The following is a 17,846-nucleotide window of genomic DNA, read 5'->3' on the forward strand; positions in this document are numbered from 1 at the left end:
ATTTTTTTATTTTTTGCGGTACGCAGGCCTCTCACTGCTGTGGCCTCTCCCGTTGCGGAGCACAGGCTCCAGACGCGCAGGCTCAGTGGCCATGGCTCACGGGCCCAGCCGCTGCGCGGCATGTGGGATCCTCCCGGACGGGGGCACGAGCCCGCGTCCCCTGCATCGGCAGGCGGACTCTCAAACACTGCGCCACCAGGGAAGCCCCCCAACATTTTTACTTACGCTTCTGACTTTCAAATTTGAATTTTCCTTTAATCAAACCGAGAAAGCCCTACCTTTATAGATATGTCTAAGCATCTTCTATCTGTCTCGTTACCCTTGATTTCACTACAAGAATGGAAAAAATGGCCATAAAACAGTCCTTTACCCTTAGTCCCCGCAGGGCTGGCTAGCGACAGCTTCACCGCTTTGGAGACGTGCTGGCATTCTGCAGATGTCAGAATACTCTCTTTTCAGGGGAGGCGACCAAATGGCTCACTGTCTCCGGGGACAGTACTCTGCCCCCGTTAGATCCCTGCTGAATAGAACCTAGTGCAGTTCAGCAAAAGGGGGAGGATTTTGGTTACGGATAGGTGTGAGCTCAAAACTAGCCGCGCCAAGTTTGTGCGGTGTCCCTGGAGCAAGGCATTCCTATTTGTCCTGTCCCTTCTTTGACCATCTCTATTTTTTTTTTTTTTTTATTTTGGCCGCACTGCGCGGCACGCGGGATCCCCAACCAGGGCTCAAACCTGTGCCCCCTGCAGGGGAGGCGGGGAGTCTCAACCACTGGGCCGCCGGGGAAGTCCCTGCCCATCCCTAAATTAGGGATACTATCATCTGCTCCGACTGAGTTGTATGGAATTGAGGTCCTGTACCACATTTTCTCAGTTCTAAGATTCACTGCTTTCACTTTTTTTCCCCCTGAAACAGGTATATGCACTACAATCCATGTGTATATTAATAGAGCGCTTACTTTACTCCCAAAGCGTCACAGCTTTAAAAATGTCACTGGTGGATGACACAAGCTGTCTGAGAATAGAAGTGCCTAGGAAAGGATCCTACGTTAACCGGCACCCACGGCACGGCAGGTCTGAGGATTATTGGAAAGGCCGGGGGACAGCATGAGAATGACCACTTTCCTGCAGCCAGGAGGGGGGTCCTCACCCAGAGTCGTCGTCCCAGTAATAGTGGCTCTTGCCAGGGTAGCTCTGCTCCACTTTGTCCATCTGCAACGTCCTCACGAAGATGCCCGTCTTGGACGTTTGCTTCAGCAGGCGATTGTGAACATCCGAGAGGATAGAAAAGGTGGTGCCCCGGGGGTAGCAGAGCCCCACTCGAATCCAGTCGCCCCTAGAATCGGAAGTGCAGTCAGGTTACAAGCGAGGATGTCCAGGCCACAGGGCCTCCCCGTGTGCCTTGGCCAGAGACCAAAGCGTTCTCCACCAAACGGCGCTTCCACTTTTCAGTGGGAACTTTTGAAAGAAGGCTTTGCTGTTGGTAATGACTGCGTCACAAAGCGTTCAAGGAGAGAGGGAGAAACGGTGACTGCAGTGAATGAGAGGGGGCGGTGGGGCGTCCCCAGGGCCTGCATTGGGTGCTCTGTGTGGATCGTTGGCTGGGGGAAAGAAAAATGAATGTTCTTTCAATAGGGCTGGAGTGGAAGAGCCAGGATCTGTAAGACCTGGATTCAGCCCCTTCCCGGTCCAGCCTGACTGTGGGGCCCATTTCAGCTCTTTGGGTATCATTTTCTGCAACTGATGTCTGTCTGTCTCATGGGACTACTGTGACAAGTTAATGATGTGCATAGAAAATACATGAACGTAAATACATGAAGCTCTCTCCAGACGCCCTCAGCTTAATCCCTCTACCTCGCAGAGCCTTGTTCCCGCCCCCTTCCCCCCCTCATAAAACGGTAACAAAAGCCACCAGGGGTTTTTGACCGTGTACTGAGCCCTTCGTAAAGCCAGGTCCTGGGTGAAACGCCTGCCAGACACTGTCCCACTCGATCCCCATTGCAGCTCTGCAGAGTGAGACTAACCCCATCTCCTAGATGAAGGAACTAAGGTTCCCAGGGGTGAGACGCCCTGCCCGGCGTCACCCACGCCCAGAACGGGGGCTCAGCCCAGGTCTTCTGATTCTTAACCACCGAGTGATGTCACGTCTAGATCCATCCTCGTGCAGGGATGACGTGGGCGAGCCTGAGGGTCTGTGAGCGGGAAGCCCGGGGCTTTGCAACGAGGCACCGTTATCACTGCTGCTTTGAGCTCAGCCAGAGCAGCTGTCCCCATGTCACACTGCTCCCGGCCAGGCACCCACTCACTTGTTGAAGTTGATGAGCCAGATTGTGAGCTCGGCAGGGGCCGTCTGGTCCCAGTGGATGGTGTAGCCCTTCCGCAGGGTGATGACGGGCTGGTACTGCTGGTAGTGGGTGCTCCTGGTCAGAGCCCCCTCCAGGTAGAGAGGGTGGCTGGGGAAGTCATTCTTGATGATCTTCATTCGCAGATTACTGGTCTTGTAGGCCTGAATGTACATCTTTTAAAGCCCAGAGAGGAAACACACAATGAGGCAATGACAAGGGATTATTCCAAGAGCATCTGGTTAGCATCTGACTACAGACTACGCTTGCAAAAGGACTTTCTCTTCACAGAGCCCTTTTTAGAAAGCTTGAATGAAAGAAGGCCAAATAAGGGGGCATCCCTTTCTGCTGGTGAATGCGGCCTGAGCCGTACTGTGCAATCCAGCTAACGCTTTCTGTACATCTTCAAAAAAAGTGTAGAGGAGAGACCAGTGGCAACTTGAGGGGAGTCTGCTTAACAGTCAGCGAATTTTGGAAAAGGAGGGGTATCAGGAAAGAGGAGGAAGGGAGAGAGTTTTATGACACTTCTGCTGCAAATGCAACTCCCCTTTAACCGGCTGCTGTGCTGTCTGTATTTGAGAAAGAGCCTGATGTGTTGCCTACTTCTCCCTCTGATTCTCAGTGTCTGGCCCGTGTGGCCAGACCATGTGGCTATCAGTGCACATCGGGGGAATGAATGGCATCTCATTTCAGAGACAAATATGAAAGCAAGACTGTCAGCCACCGAGTCCAAGGGACAAAACAAAAGAGCCTGGATGATTTGGGCCACGCTTGGTTTAAAAGACTGTGTCCTGATAGAGAACAGACCTGTGGTTGCCAAGGGGAAGGGAGGGAGGGAGAGGGATGGACTGGGAGTTTGGGGTTGGCAGACGCAAACTATTATATTTAGAATAGATAAACAACAAGGTCCTACTGTATAGCACGGGGAACTATAGTCAATATCCTGGGATAAACCATAATGGAAAAGCATATAAAAAAAGAATGTCTATATGTGTATAACTGGGTCACTTTGCTGTACAGCAGAGATTGGCACAGCATTGGAAATCAACTCTACTTCAATAAATCATTCGTTAAAATAAATAAAACACTGTGTCCTGTTTTAGGACCTGTCCCATTTCATCGGGTGACATCCCCGTAGCTGTGGCCAGGAGAGACCATCGCATCAAGATGCAATAATGTTGTGCCTTTGGAAAGAAGGGGTTATCTTCCCCTCTAGTTGTATCACATATAAAATGGGAAGAGAAACTTCAACCCTGCCCTAGTATGGCGGTGTCATGGGTATAAGAATTTAAAGGTATAGTAAAGCCTTTTGTAAGCTGCAAAGTGGAGGGAGGAGATAATTAATAATAATTCACCAGTAGCCAGGTATGGTAACCTGCAAGCGCTAACTAACAATCAGCCCTTTTCGGCAGAAAATCAGCAATGTATCAGAAAGAAAGGGTGGGAGGGAAGCTCAGGATCAAGGCTCCACATGGGATGTCTCGCCCTCGAATCAGGGATGCTATAAGGCCCGCAGTGTGCCTGCAAGCCTTAAGGGTTTGGTCAGCCTTTAGTTATTCAGGTCATGACCCCAATCTGTCAGCTCCCTCTGACTCTACTTCCCTTCTTATCTGCCCTAGACCATCAGGTCAACCACTCGCTCCCGTAGCATCAAATCCCTTGCCCTGCCCACCCGTGCAGCAGATGCCTCGGCCTGGATCATTCCACGGGTCCGCCTCCTCTGCAGGGCTCTGGAGCAGGGCTGAGAAAGTCCTGCAGCCAGGAGGAACGATGCCCCTTCCATGCTCCGTGTACAGTCTCCACTGGGTTTGCAGCACCACCTGGCACTCCTTCCGCACGCCTCTGTCAGCATCTTCCAGTCTCCACGGCACCTCTTCCCAACCTGATCACTCTCTGCGGGCCACCCAGCTCAGGCCCACTCTCTGCCCTCTCACTGCATGACCTCCCCTTCTACTGTGGAAAGAAATACGCTGGACCTCCCTGCCCCGGACCCCTGCCTTCCTCTGTGCCCCCCTCCCGCTACCAATCTCTCCCGCCTCCACTGGCACCCGCTCCCAGCACGGCCCCGCCTCCAGGGGCCCACCTTGCCCCCCATGGCCCTTCCCCTTCGCTGGCACTAGCCCCCTGCCCCATCCCTCCCCAGACCCGAAATCACTTTTAGCTCTTTTCTCTTTCTGGGGGGGGGGGGGCTGTGCCTCAGGGCTTGTGGGATTTCAGTTCCCTGAGGGATCGAACCCAGGTCCCCTGCAGTGAAAGCATGGAGTCTCGACCACTGGACCACCAGGGAAGTCCACCTTTCTCTCTTTGCTAATGCCCGGGATGCTGCTGCCCACAGCGGTGAGAGGAATGCCTGCCTGCGGGACGGTTGTGAGGATTCCTCATTCCTACGTTTTCCTGCCCCTTGGGGGGTCACTGGGCTCATGCGCTTCCCTCCTGATCTGACAGCTCTTCGTTTCCTCGGGGGCTCTCTCCCCTTGCTCATCTAGTCCTCAGCTCTCCTTCCACATGACACCAGTAACAATACTACAGTAACTCATGTTTTCACATTCCAGGCACTGACTCAGCCCGCTGTCCCATGTGGCCACTGGGCACTGCAAATGTGGCCGGTGTGGCTGAGGACCCCAACTTTCAATCTCATTTTAATTAACTTAAATTTCCAACCAAAAGTGGGGTAAAATAGTTTTCCAGCTAAATAGTTAAACATAGCTTTATTGTTTTGGTAGGACTAGCTTTTACTTTAATTGTAGAAAATTCGAATCCAAACTGACTGGGCTATAAGTATAAAATATGCAGAGAGTTTCGAAGACTTAGAACAGGAAAAACATATGAATGTAAGGTGCCTCATTAATGATTTTTTTATACTGATTACATGTTGAGATGATAGTATTTTGAATATATTGAGTTTAACAAAGTATATTATTAAAATCGATTTCAGCCATTTCTTTTGCCTTTTCCACGTGGCTACTAGAACATTTAAGATCACCCGGACGGCTTGCACTGCATTTCTGGTGGAGAGGGCTGGTAAAGCACTCTATGTGCTCATTAAAAGGGTTCAACTATTATCCTGATTTTACAGATGAGGAACTTGACACTCCAAGAATTTAGGTGACTTGCCCAAGGTCACACAGTTACTAGGTGCCAAAGTCTGACTTCTTTTTCTAAGCATGCTGCTTACGAAGTGTTTTCACTTGGACTTTTTGAAAATCCTACTGGGTTACCAGAAAAAAAAGAAAGAAAGAAGAATGAAGAAGAAACCTATGTCCCTTTGTGGCCTGGCACAGAGGCAGGCACGCAGTAGGCTCTCACTCAATGCTTGTCCCGTGAGTGAGCGACTGGTGACACTGAGGGCGTGCGCCCTGCATCCCCACCTGTGCGTAGCGCCCGCTGCAGATGGTGCCTCTCCAGTCCGGAACGTTGATGCAGTCTGGGTGCCGGACCAGCCAGTTGTCGTCCTTGGTGAGGTAGGACCCAGGGTACTCGGACACGGAGCCATCCACGTCATGGAACACCGACGTCTTGTCCCCGTCCATATCCAGCTGGTTGAACCAAGGCCCAGGCTCTCCGAAGAACACTCTGGAAGTAATCTAAACACAGCCCAGGAATGTGAGGCTGGACCAGAAGGTGAAGGGAAGCAGCAGCTGTCGTCAGGCCAGGGCGAAGTTTCCGATTTCCAGACGTTACAAACCAGCCAAACCAAAGATGCTCTGGGGCAGCACAGGAAAGCGCATGGCTGACCTCTCGGATGGAGCCAGAGACACAGCCAAACGTTCACTGTGCCTCAGCTCTCAGACCCAGCACGTTATTCTGGCCTCTGCTCGCTGGAGGGTTGGCTGCTGTGTGTGACCCTGGAGAGAGCTCTAATACGTGGCTCAAAACACTGCAGGGATGGGGAGGCAGGCACAGGAGTGTGTGCGTGTGAGAGTGTGTGTGCGCGCGTGAGTGGGTGTGAGTGTGAGTGAATGTATGTGCGTGTGTGCGCACGCGTGTGGGTGTGAGTGAATGTGAGTGTGTGTGTGTATGTGGAGAGGGAATGAGGCTGAGTGGCAGTGAATGTATGAGAAAGTACATATACATGTATAATAAACGCACACACACACGACGCATGGCTATGCGGGAGAGAGAACGTGTGTGAGAGTGTGCGGCGTGTTTCAGGAAGTCAGTCTTTCAACATGAGCCCTTGGAGATTTCCATGACTGACCTCTTTCAGGCCCTCGGTGGCCTGAGTAAGGAAATTCAGTAACTTGAGTTTCACATCTTTTCGCTCAGGCTGCCAGGAACTGGGCAGACAGGCAGAGGGCAGGAGCAGAGGGCTGGAGGAGGAATGGAGGTCTGGGCAAGCTGTAACCCAGAGAAAAGGCACAGGAGCCCCGGACCTGCCTCGTCTCAAAGCGCAGCCCTTTGTCCTGACCTCCTCACCCCCGGCTCCTAACTTGTTGGCTGCCTAGGGCTAGGAGGGCCCTGTTTATGTTCCACTCTCCGGGAGAAATTAAACAGAGCATCTTCAGCAACGATTCCTTTGGGAATTGCTGGGGGGTTTTTTTGTTTGTTTGTTTTTTTCTTTTTTTTTTTTTAGATGAATGGTGCTAACTGAAGTGGCCCGGTCACCAGACTCGGTAGGTTGAACCCAAGAGCCTTGGAGGACCAGAGCCTCAGAACCTTGAGGGCAGTGGAAAGTTCCTTCTGAGGCTTGGGTGGGTTCTGAGCAGGGTGAGGGCAAGGGGGCATTTACCCAGACTTGACCTGTGGGGCAAACTACACTTGTACTTTTCCAGTTTGGATGCAGACAGACCTGGGACGTGGCCCAGCCTGCTTGGAGAAGAATGTTCAACCCCTGCGGTGGTGGCAACGGCTCAAACTCCAGGCCCCGCAGGGACTTGTGCATCACCGCCCGAGGTCTGGGTTTGCCGGGAGCTCACCCCGGTGCCTCGAGGACTCACCGGGACGTCCTCAAAGGCAATGCCGGTTACGTTGTTATGGGGGCAGCTCTGCCAGGCATTGTTCAGGCGGAAGGCCAGGGCGCTGGTGTGCCGGCCCTCCAGGGCTGCAAACTTGCGGAAAGTGCAGTTCTGGATGTTGATGGGGCCGTCGTAGAACTGAATTCCTCGGATCGGGAAATTCCTATGGAGTTAAGCAAGCCAGATGTCAGGCTGATTGCCATGCTGTGCCGCAACACTGTTCACACCCTCCGAGGTGGATGGTAAGAGACCTTCTGGGTAAACCATTCCTGATTCCCATCCCCCAAACTCCCCCTCTAACAGAACATTATTGAGGCATTAATTAATTCACTGAGAGAGCATTTATGGACACAGTAAATGTCAATAAATGATTACTGGATGAATTATTAGATGGATGGATGGATGGATGGAGAGATGGATGTCTAGCTGCTGGCTTGGGGTTTGAGAGACGGTCCTCTATACAAACATTTCCCCAGGGCTTCCCTGGTGGCGCAGTGGTTGAGAGTCCGCCTGCCGATGCAGGGGACGTGGGTTCGTGCCCCGGTCTGGGAAGATCCCACATGCTGTGGAGCAGATGGGCCCGTGAGGCATGGCCGCTGAGCCCGCGCGTCCGGAGCCTGTGCTCCGCAATGGGAGAGGCCACAACAGTGAGAGGCCCGCGTACCGAAAAAAAAACAAAAAACAAACATTTCCCCACATATTCCCATCCTATGAAGAGGCATTGGATAAATAAATATTACCGGAGAGAGCCAGTATCGTGTCCCTTGGGAGAGTAGAGCCATTACTCATTATCGCCTTGGTCTCAGTTGCTATAACAATTTAATTAGATTAAGACCCAGATGAGCTTTCTCTCTGTGAGTAAGCCTTTCGATGGGCAGTACGCTGGGTTTGGGAAACTAGGGAGAGGAAGGACACAGAATGGAAGGTGATAATGAAACAGAAAAATAGCTGCATGGTGATGTTTCAAGCATCCCTAGAAGGGAGGGCAGGCCCCCTTGGGAGGGCAAGACTGTGAACTGCCAGGGGACCCCTAGAAGGGCCTGATACCCCAGAGGCAGGGAAAGCTGGAGGAAGAGGCAAAAGGCCTGGAGCTGGAGCTATAGGAGGGGCTGGAGGAGAACTGGGGACTTGGAAATTCTGCCTTCGGCCCAGCAAGGGGGCAGGGTGCTCGAGATGCCTCTCTCCTTTGCCACGGACTCCTGAGCAGGGCGTGGGAAACAAGGGCCTAGGAGGGTCTGGCTGGGCCGATCCTTTTTGGGCCTGGCCCCAAAGCTAGGCTTGCTCGTTCTTCAAGCCCGATGTTTATGCTTTTACTGGTATCTCTACTTCTGGGTCAGGGCCTTCTCCTTCCATGGTGAACATAAAGAAGAAAGGGCACAAAGAGGGACAAGCAGAAAAAGGCGATCTATGGGGAGAAGTCACATTCCAGCTGGTCCCTACTTCAGCGCTGAGCTCCCCTCACCAGATACGGTTCCCTGAGGAAGGGCCTCGTGGCACCAGTCTCGGCAATGTCCCTGCAGCACACGGTGTGCCAAGGGCTTCTGGTATTTCTGTATTTTTATATTTGCAATTGGTGAATGTCGTCGCCTTGAATCCTGGCTCTCACGGAGTGGCGCCATGCGTTTTTCCATTTAAGGTATTTTAGGGACAGCCCGTTCTCACTGGCTCTATATTTAAACTGTGTGCTTACTCTACCCTTGGACCCCGACCCAGGCCCATACGGGATGAATCCCTCACGATCAGGACCGTGGGGTCCTGGGCTCCTGCTTACAAATGCAGTTTGAGGGACCTGCCTGAGTCTGACAGAGCTGTCAGGCCTCCATAAACAAACTCACCTCTGGAAGTCGTCAGAACGTTCTGGCCCTGGGGAGGCTGGTAACCCTCAGCAAAGAAACCCAAATATGCAAACCCAGCGTTGCTCATAAAAACGATCTGAAGGGACGGCTATACCGCTCAGGCTAGACAGGAACAAGGGCTTCTGGATTACTCATGCCAAAGGAGACTGTGGTTCTCTCTGCAAACTCTTTTCAAAGATACCCATCCCACGAGGGCTGGGAATTCAGGCCTATGTCCTACCTGTAGAGGCAGGAAGGACATATTCCTAGAGAAAGAGGGAAAAGCTCAGAGGGGCAGAAAGGGCTCATCTTAGCCCGCTGCTGCTTGTGGCTCTCTGGCTTGAATTCCTGTCTGAACAGAAACACCATCAGAAGGAGAGACTTCCTCACCACTGACCCAAGCTGCAGCTTTCCGAGGAATTAACCAAGTCCCTTTGCTCCGTTGGTGCGTCCGCTCTCCAAGTCACCCCCTCCCTCTCCAGCCACCTGCTTATCATCCAGCAGCAGAGAGCCTGTGACCCTCCAGGACAGGCACGCTCTTCTGCTGTTTAACAAACTTGACTGCTAGAAAACTCTTTCCTGCACAAAACCAATTCTAAGCCTAACACAGAGTGAGTTTCATCCTGTAGGCGCATAGCAGCCCTGAGAATGTGTGACAGCATCTCCCGGGCTGTTTCCCCACGTCTAGTCCCAGCCTCTGGTTGAAGATCCCAATCTGTGTGTGACTATCACCCTGCCACCATCAGAGGTGGATGAGATGCTCCCAGTGGGGGTGCTGTCCGAGGAGAGAGGAAGCCACGGTCGCCCATCCTGGACACTAAATTCCCGTTAACGTAGCTCAGAACAACGTTTTATGTTTTGACAGCTGTGTCTCCCTGTTGACTCATATTCGACACAGTTTTTTTGACTTCTCTCTCTGATTCTAGATTTCACCCCCCTGCTGGTTAATCTCCATTGTTTCAGTGATTTCTCTGACCAGTAGAGGACAGAGGAATTCATAGTCCACAGGTAGAAATCACATCCTAGCATCTTTCTTTCCACTGCTGTCGTTTAGGTTAAGCCACGCAGAACAAAGAAGCTGCCGTGCTTGCAAACCTACTGGCCTATGGGGAGGGTCCTTCCGCTGTGGTCCAAGCCACCTGGGCCCCAGATCCTGTTGTCCATCATCTCTGTCCCCACGTTGCCACTCTCGCCAACAAACAAGCTGTTCTTGACCTCCTGCTTGGAGCCATCGTCATACGGGAAGGTCCCACCACTGTAGAGAGAAGATGTCCGGAATGAGACGTGCAGAGACAGCAACCCACAGGGTGCCAAGGGCAATAACTGGCTCTTACCTGGCCAGGGTCAGGCCAATGCCATTGTCTGCAAACCTGGGGACAAGAGCAGACAGTCAGTGAAGTCGTGGAGGGAAGGACTCCTCCCTGCCCTGGTGTCTTACCGTGGATCCTGTGTAGGGCAGGGGTCTTTGCATAAGCACGGGGTTTGCTCAGGGAGCAGGCTTACACGTTCTGTGTAATGGGATCGCCTAGATCCCCACCCACACAGTGTCTGACTCCAAAGAGAAAAGAGTGAACGCAGGGGCTCTCAGCGTTTGGTGCAACGTGCATTAGCAGCGTTCAGACTGGACTCCATGGGCCTCCCTCTCCAGCCCACCCCCACCTGTGATTCCAGGGCTCAGTGCGATACTGGACCAAAGGGACGTGGAAGGTCTTGCCACCCTCAGGACCAGCCCGCCCTGGGTAACGGTGGGGGTAATGGATGCAGTTGCATTGCCCGTAGCCATCCTCATTACTGTTTCAGCCACAGCAGGAAGGACCCAGATAGCTGATTTCTAACTTTCCCAGAAGTCAGGCGGACGTTGGCCCTGAGAAGTAAGTTTGCAATTACGCTGCAGCGATCTCATCAGCTCCCTTTTGCCGTTGTCCATTTTGCGGGCCAGGAGGAGCACATTTCTGGAGGAAGTCTGGCTGTGAGTGATAAGGGGTCCCACAGAATCTGAGCCGAGCCTTGGGTCTGCGCTGCCGTGGACCGTGGGTCCAGATATGGTGGCTGCCTTCACCTCCTTTGTCCCAGGGGTGAACATCCCCTCCAAGTGCCACTCTCTGCTTCCTAAACTCCGGTGGCTTCACGGCATCCAGAAACCTAAGCCCAATCCTTGCCCTCATGCTTCAGGCCCAAGTGAATGCACTTTCCCTCTGCTCCAGGGAGGGTCCCGGCCGCCTGAAGTCTCCCTAGTTCCCGGTTTGCTTCTGCGCGCCCTGTTCCCCGTCCTCCGGGACGCGTGCACTTCTGCCTGTCTGAAGCCCATCCAGTTCAAATTCACCGTTCAAGGCCCACCTTCCAGGGCCCTGTAGTTCTCTCCCAGGACTCCCTGATTTTTGTTTCCCAGGCCCTTCATGGTTTTTCCTTACCACCGCTGTCCGCCAGTGCTCTGCCCAAGGTCCTCTTGTTCTGCACTGTGCCCCTGGGGATGGCATGAGGACTCACAGCCTCCACCCCTACCAGTCGGCTGGTGACTCTAAAATCAGCCGCCCTTCCCCCCTGCACTTCCAGACTTAGGTGTATTTCCACGGGGGTATCTCAAAAGCATCTCAAACTTAACACACATAAAGCAAAACAGTTACCGTCCACCCAAGCCTGTTCCCTCTCCCGAAGCGCATTTTCACCTAAGTTCTCACTGTAACTCCTTCTCCTCTGGACCACTGCCGTATTATTAGTTGTCCCTCCCACTTCTAGGAGTGCCTCCACCCACGGCGTGGTTTGCTGGAGTGACCTTCCTAAGAAACGGACACCGTGGCCAAAGGCTCAAAGCTTCTCAAGGGATCCCCATCTTCTGTCAGCCCCTGGCTGTGCCCACTCACGGGACGACAACCTCTGCACCAGCCAGATTCTGGGCTGCCTTGGAAGGAGGCTGGGGAAGGGTTAGAAGATCCACCCCCGCTGGCAGGGGAGTGCTTCACAATTTGTCTTTCGGCCGCAAGTCTGGCATCCACTCCCCTACGGGGACCTGAACTTCCAGCAATCTAGACATTCATTGGAGGCAGAACACCGCAGAGAAGTTTAGCTTTGACCCGCATCTGTTTCCTCTTTCACTCACCTCTTGCATAATTTCTCTCTCAAGTGGCCTTGGGCCTTTATTCTAGGGATGAGCAGCTCTTCTCATTGACTAGCGTCTTGGGTTGCGGGAAAGTTCTTCCTGCTACTGAGTGGAAATCTGCCCACATCTGCAACCTCTGCTCTCTAGAGCCAATCAGAGCAAGCCTGCCTCCCGTCTGATACCCTAAACGCCCTTCAGAAGCCCAGAAGAGGCTCTCTTCTTCCCTTTCCCCTCTCCCCAAAACTCTCAAAATCCTCTTCTATCCCTTCCTCTCTTCTCTGACCCCACAAAAAAACCCGCCCCGGTTTCTCTGCCAGCGACATTCCCTTTCCATCCCTGTGTGTGTCTGGCTCTCTCTGGGGTCCATCCATGGGTCAGTGTCTGTCTTGCCCAGGCCTCTGCTTTTCTGAGAAGCCTTTACACGTGTGAGCGTGTGCGTGTGTGTGTGTGTGTGAAATCTGTTTCTCTCCTCACACACTCTCACTTCCTCTTGCTCCTTTCACAAGCAAGTCCCCCTTCACTTCTCCTTTAACTGGTCATGATAAAATGGAGAAATACACTTATTTCCCATGTAGAGTTTCTGATTCCCGTTTTTTAACAGTAAAGGGAGTTGAGGAGAACATTTCATGCTACTCCCTTAGAGGAAGTCCCAACTCAGCTGCCGGTCCCTCCGGCTCTTGTCCAGTGTGGGCCGTGGCTCTCCATGGGGACCTTATATCAGAACTCGGGGTTCCTCGTCTTTTTCCTTTGCGCCTTGGAGTCTGACGTGCTGGTATTTGAAGTCCCAGTTCAACTATTCACCTTTCGGAAAATTCATTCAACTGAGCCTCATTGTCTAAGATGGAGATGAGGATTTATATCTCCAAGAAACATGGTGAGAAATAAATGCACCCAAGGATCCAGCACACAGTAGGTGCCTACAAAGTGCCGGTTTCCTTCCTCCTTCCTTCCTTCCTTTCGCTGACTGGTTATATGACAAGTTACGTGACTTACAGCCAAGCCCAGTGACTATTTGGGGGCAAGTCATGCCCCACAGCCCTTGGCACGGTGGGCTGAAGCCACATGCTGCTTCTAGGGGGTTCTCTGGGTCACTGCCCGCTGCCATTCCATGCTTCTGCCTGGGTGGGCGACCAGAAGGTCAAACATCGGTATGTCTGGACTCCTCTCTCTGTCTCGCTCGTGTCTGTCCCCTGCCCAGGGGAGGAGCATCGTCCCACGCTGTGCCAACGTCACACTCACCGGCAGCTGTCCAGCCACACGTCCCCGCCACGCAGCCAGGCCCCATGGTCCTGGTTCTTGTAGGCAGTGAAGTGCTTGATGATGGCCGGCTCCCGGGGCTTCAGCGGGTCGGCGTCCTGGTGGGGGCTGTACCTGGAACACAGCATGGGGAGGCACAGGTGGCCGTGTTGAGGGGACGCCTGAACTGACTGCCTTCTGGGCAGCGAGTTTCTCTCTGCTTATGGTGCCCGGAAGACTCGGGCTAAACAGCAACCGACTCACACCCCCTGGGCTCTGCAGGGAACTTCCTGAGCTTGGTGCGGAAATCAGAGGTCTTTTCCCCAGGGTCCAGCCCCATGCATCCTACAGACATGTCACTGCTCTTGTTATCATCACCACTGGGGAACCCCGCCGCCCCAAGGAGGGGTCAAATCACAGAAGGAAGTTCAGACAGCCAGTCCCAAGCCTGGCATGCAATGCAGCCCTGTGGCCAGGAAGGGGAGTCTGAGGTGCCCAGCTCTCTACTCCCCTGGGGGTAACCTTGACCTGGTGCCTTTCCTGGGCTTCTACATCTTAGCCACCAAATGGAGCACTGAGCCTGGGTGCTCCTGATGTCTTCCATGTCATGTCTTCCATGGACATGATCATGTCATTGGTGTTACCCACTTTTTTTTTTTTTTTTTTTTTTTTTTGCGGTACGCAGGCCTCTCACTGCTGCAGCCTCTCCCGTTGCGGAGCACAGGCTCCAGACGCGCAGGCTCAGCAGCCATGGCTCACGGGCCCAGCCGCTCCGCGGCATGTGGGATCTTCGCAGTCCGGGGCACGAACCCGCGTCCCCTGCATCGGCAGGCGGGCTCTCAACCACTGCGCCACCAGGGAAGTCCCCGGTGTTACCCACTTTTGACAGAGACCAAGCACTTGGTCTCCTTAAAGGGTACTGATTTTCCTAATTACCTTGAGGTTTTGACAGCATCTCTTAAAAGCAGCTCCTGGCCTTGGGCTGAGCTCCAGGTGTACTTATAGCTACAACCTGAATGTTCCTATTAAATTGATAGCGAAATTCCTCCCTTCTTTTCTCTTCACCTTTTTATCCTGGTCCAACCTGCTGGGGCCCTGGCCAGTCCTGTCAACTTATCAAAAAGCAGGTATTGGATTTTGCTGATTTTTTTAGAAACCTCTCAGAATTTCTTTTCCCATCAGCTGGTGAAGCCTCAGCCCTGACTCAGATTTGGCCCTGCTCGATGTTCACCATGGTACCCCCAGCAACGAGCTCCATGCGCAGCACACAGAACGTGCCCATAGAATTACCTGGCGGAGATAATGGAGAGGAAGGGCCGCTTGTCCTTGGCAGAGGCCTGGGTAGTTTTGACTCCGTTGTCTATGATCATGCCAGCCTGGGGAGAGGGGACATTCAGGGACACATGAGCTCGGACAGCAGATTGCAGGCATCTTCTCACACCCAGCCTCACTGCGTACTCTTGAATGCTCCAGTGAAACCAGCTTCCCTCTCAGGACGCATTAATAGAAGTAGGGGGTCTGCAACGAGGGAGGTGAAGAACCTGCATTGCTCTGCATTGCTCAAGTCAAATCTGGAATAAGGTGTCCTCTTGGAGGTGAGATGAGGACCCTGAGGTTTAGAGGGGTTAAGTATCTTGTCCAAGGCCACACAGCGAAGTCTATGCCCCACACTCACACTGCCTTGGGCAGTTGTAAGCCCAGGCCCCAAATTGAGGATGACAGATATGATTTCTTGGGAAATGTGTCTGCAGCGATGCAAAGAAGATGCCGAACTTAAGTCCCGTCTTTACCTTGGGGCAGGGGTCTGGGAGCCTTCCCCAGTCTCGTCTTGGCTGTCGCCTGACCCAAGGAAAGAACCTCGCTTTCTTATTTGGCTCCAAAGGTGTCCACTTTGTCAGCCATGGGTGAGTGGGAGTGAGGCTGCCCAGTGAGGCCCCGTTCAGTCCACCTTCAGGGCTGGATTCCCTTGGCCTCCTAGGGAGGCTTGGACTCCTTCTTTACAGAACTGGAGGACACTGGCTATTGTGATCTTCAACTGACTCCTAATTAAGCAGTGGTGATGGGAGTCAAGAGAAGTGGGACTTGATTCCCGGTTGTTCTCTCATGAGCTAGGACCTTGGGTAAATCCCTTCACCTCTCGGGCCTCAGTTGCAGTCTGTGTAAGATGGGATGATAACACTGAATTCCTGCTGTGAGGACCAAATAAGAGAAGCCACGTGAAGAGTCTGGGAGCAGGACCCTCACACGGTGGCACGGAGTCAGGGCTCACCAGGTGTGAACACCACGCGCGGGGCTCCTCCTTGGCTCGGAACCCATCGGAATCCAGGCAGCGGAATCCATCCAGCTCGAGGATCCTCTTTGCTCCTTTCCCACCCTGCCACCCCCGAGGGCCCCTCCCTCCATCTGTGGCCAGGAGTCCTTGCCTAGTTCCCTGTTGGAAACCATCCTCCCTCACGTGTTCCTCCCCTTTCCAACCTCTCCAAACATCCAGGTACTGCGTGGCCTACCTGCGGCTCATGGGAAGGCTTCTCAACGAAGGGATCTCGACAAGGAGTACCGCCCCTGCTTCCCACAGCCCCCAGAGCCTCTGCACCTGCTCCGTAAGGAGACAGCTCTCCCAGGCACACCCCACCTCCTAGCTGTATACACAGGTCTATTCTGAGATTACTTCTCATCTTCATGGGCTTCTCCCTAGTTGAGTCTCTTTGGTTTTGACACTGAATACATCCATTCTCCTCTAGGACCCTCTGTTTCTTCATCTGTACCACTAGGGAGCGGCCCAGAAGAACAGCCTTGACATTCGGGCCTCTATCTGCACACTGCCCCTGCGTCCCCAAGACCACCTCTGTCCCCAGCACAGCATCTCTGGTCTCAGCCTTGCTTGCCAGCTCCATTCCCACGTGCCCATGACTCTGGTCTGTCTGGATGCTGTCGTCAACTGGGGGCCCTTGACACACCCGAGAGCCCAGTCCCTTTCCCCAGCACCTCGCTTGGTGCTGGACACACAGAACTACTGATGAGCAAACGAAGATGACAGAAATGTCTGTTTTCCACCTGCCTCCCTAGCACTGCATGGATGGAGGACCCGCTTCCCAGAAAAAAAAAGCGACCAGAGGAGAGGATGCTAATGCTACCTTCATCTTCCTGCAGAACCAGGTCCTGACCTTCCCTAGCTCACAGATCAGGCCTGGCTTTTTGGGGTCACCACCGCTCCCATCCCCAAGTGAACTGGGAAATCGAACTCAGGGGCCCAGCTCCGGGGCTGCCAGGGGGAGCTGTGGCTCTTCCAGCTCTAATTATGCACAGGCCTGGGAAGAAGGACCAGTGGGCGGGCGGGGAGGCCTGGAAGGACTTACCCGGTAGTTGGAGTGTGCTCGGTTGTTAAGGAACTTTCCCAGTGGGATGTGCTCTGAATAACCTGGGGAGTACATTCCGGCCGAGGGGCCCGTCGGTACGTGGTGAAAAATGAACCAAAATCCAGTCTCCTGGTGGAGGAGGACATGGGGGAAAAAGCCACAGAATTCAGCACCAGGGAGCTTCTTGTTGGGGTGACGGGATGGCCCAAACTAGGGGTGGGCCTAGCGCTATCACCCAAATGGCCCCAACGCCCATTCCCAGACACACCCGCGGGAAACAGCGAGAAGTTTGAGGCGAATATATTTTGGGGGGTGGGCGTCCATCCTGACTGTTAAAACCCTTCTGTGGTCCTACTGTATCTGTGGTCCTACTGTATCAGCCATGGGTGCCAAATGGCTGGATTTCAGAGTCACTGCCGGGGTTAATCTCCCCCTCCTGACACGTAATGGGAGGATTGCCTGAGTGTCCTTGGCTTTACCCTTTTATTCTGCAGATATGGAAGCTGCGGCCCAGAGACGGCACCTGACCTGCTCCCCAGGAAGGTAAGCAGCATGAAGGGGTGGGTAAGGGCAGGGCTGTGTAGACAGAATACCGTGTTTGTATCCTACGCATGTCCCTGCCTAACTTTCCTCCCCACCATAGTACAAACCTCATAGGGTTGACACAAGAATTAAATTATTGGAGCTTATGGGACATCCCCGGAAGTCCAGGGGTTAAGACTCCACGCTCCCAAAGCAGGGGCACAGGTTCAATCCCTGGATGGGGAACTAAGATCCCGCATGCTGCGTGGCATGGCCAAAAATAAATAGATAAAAGTAAATGAGCTTGTGCACACACCACACACAAAAAGTAAAGTGTGAAATATATAATTTAAAAATTTGAGCTTAGAACACAGATGTGCCAGGCATCTAATAAGGCTACTGATTACTCATTAGCTACGATCACCAGTGTGACGAAAGGCCAGAGTCCATCTGCCTCCCAAGCTGGCTCTCCCCTCTTCACGCTAAGCCTGACTGCACGGATACCTA

General features: G+C 53.2%; 1 protein-coding gene across 1 annotated transcript in view; it reads right to left on the reverse strand.

Moving 5' to 3' along the window:
• The window catches only part of CEMIP (cell migration inducing hyaluronidase 1), a gene marked incomplete at both ends in the record, with an annotated part of 71,161 nt that overhangs the window by 8,899 nt on the left and 44,416 nt on the right, over positions 1 to 17,846 (reverse strand). The window contains 9 exons of the mRNA XM_082648889.1: positions 1,147 to 1,332; positions 2,303 to 2,514; positions 5,707 to 5,922; positions 7,276 to 7,456; positions 10,228 to 10,383; positions 10,463 to 10,498; positions 13,465 to 13,596; positions 14,752 to 14,837; positions 16,818 to 16,946. Of these exons, the coding sequence (XP_082505015.1) occupies positions 1,147 to 1,332; positions 2,303 to 2,514; positions 5,707 to 5,922; positions 7,276 to 7,456; positions 10,228 to 10,383; positions 10,463 to 10,498; positions 13,465 to 13,596; positions 14,752 to 14,837; positions 16,818 to 16,946 (1,334 nt within the window). The remainder of the gene's footprint in view (positions 1 to 1,146; positions 1,333 to 2,302; positions 2,515 to 5,706; positions 5,923 to 7,275; positions 7,457 to 10,227; positions 10,384 to 10,462; positions 10,499 to 13,464; positions 13,597 to 14,751; positions 14,838 to 16,817; positions 16,947 to 17,846) is intronic.

The sequence above is a fragment of the Grampus griseus genome, assembly GCF_964374135.1.
Source record: "Grampus griseus genome assembly, chromosome: 2".
NCBI classification, from domain to species: domain Eukaryota; kingdom Metazoa; phylum Chordata; class Mammalia; order Artiodactyla; family Delphinidae; genus Grampus; species Grampus griseus.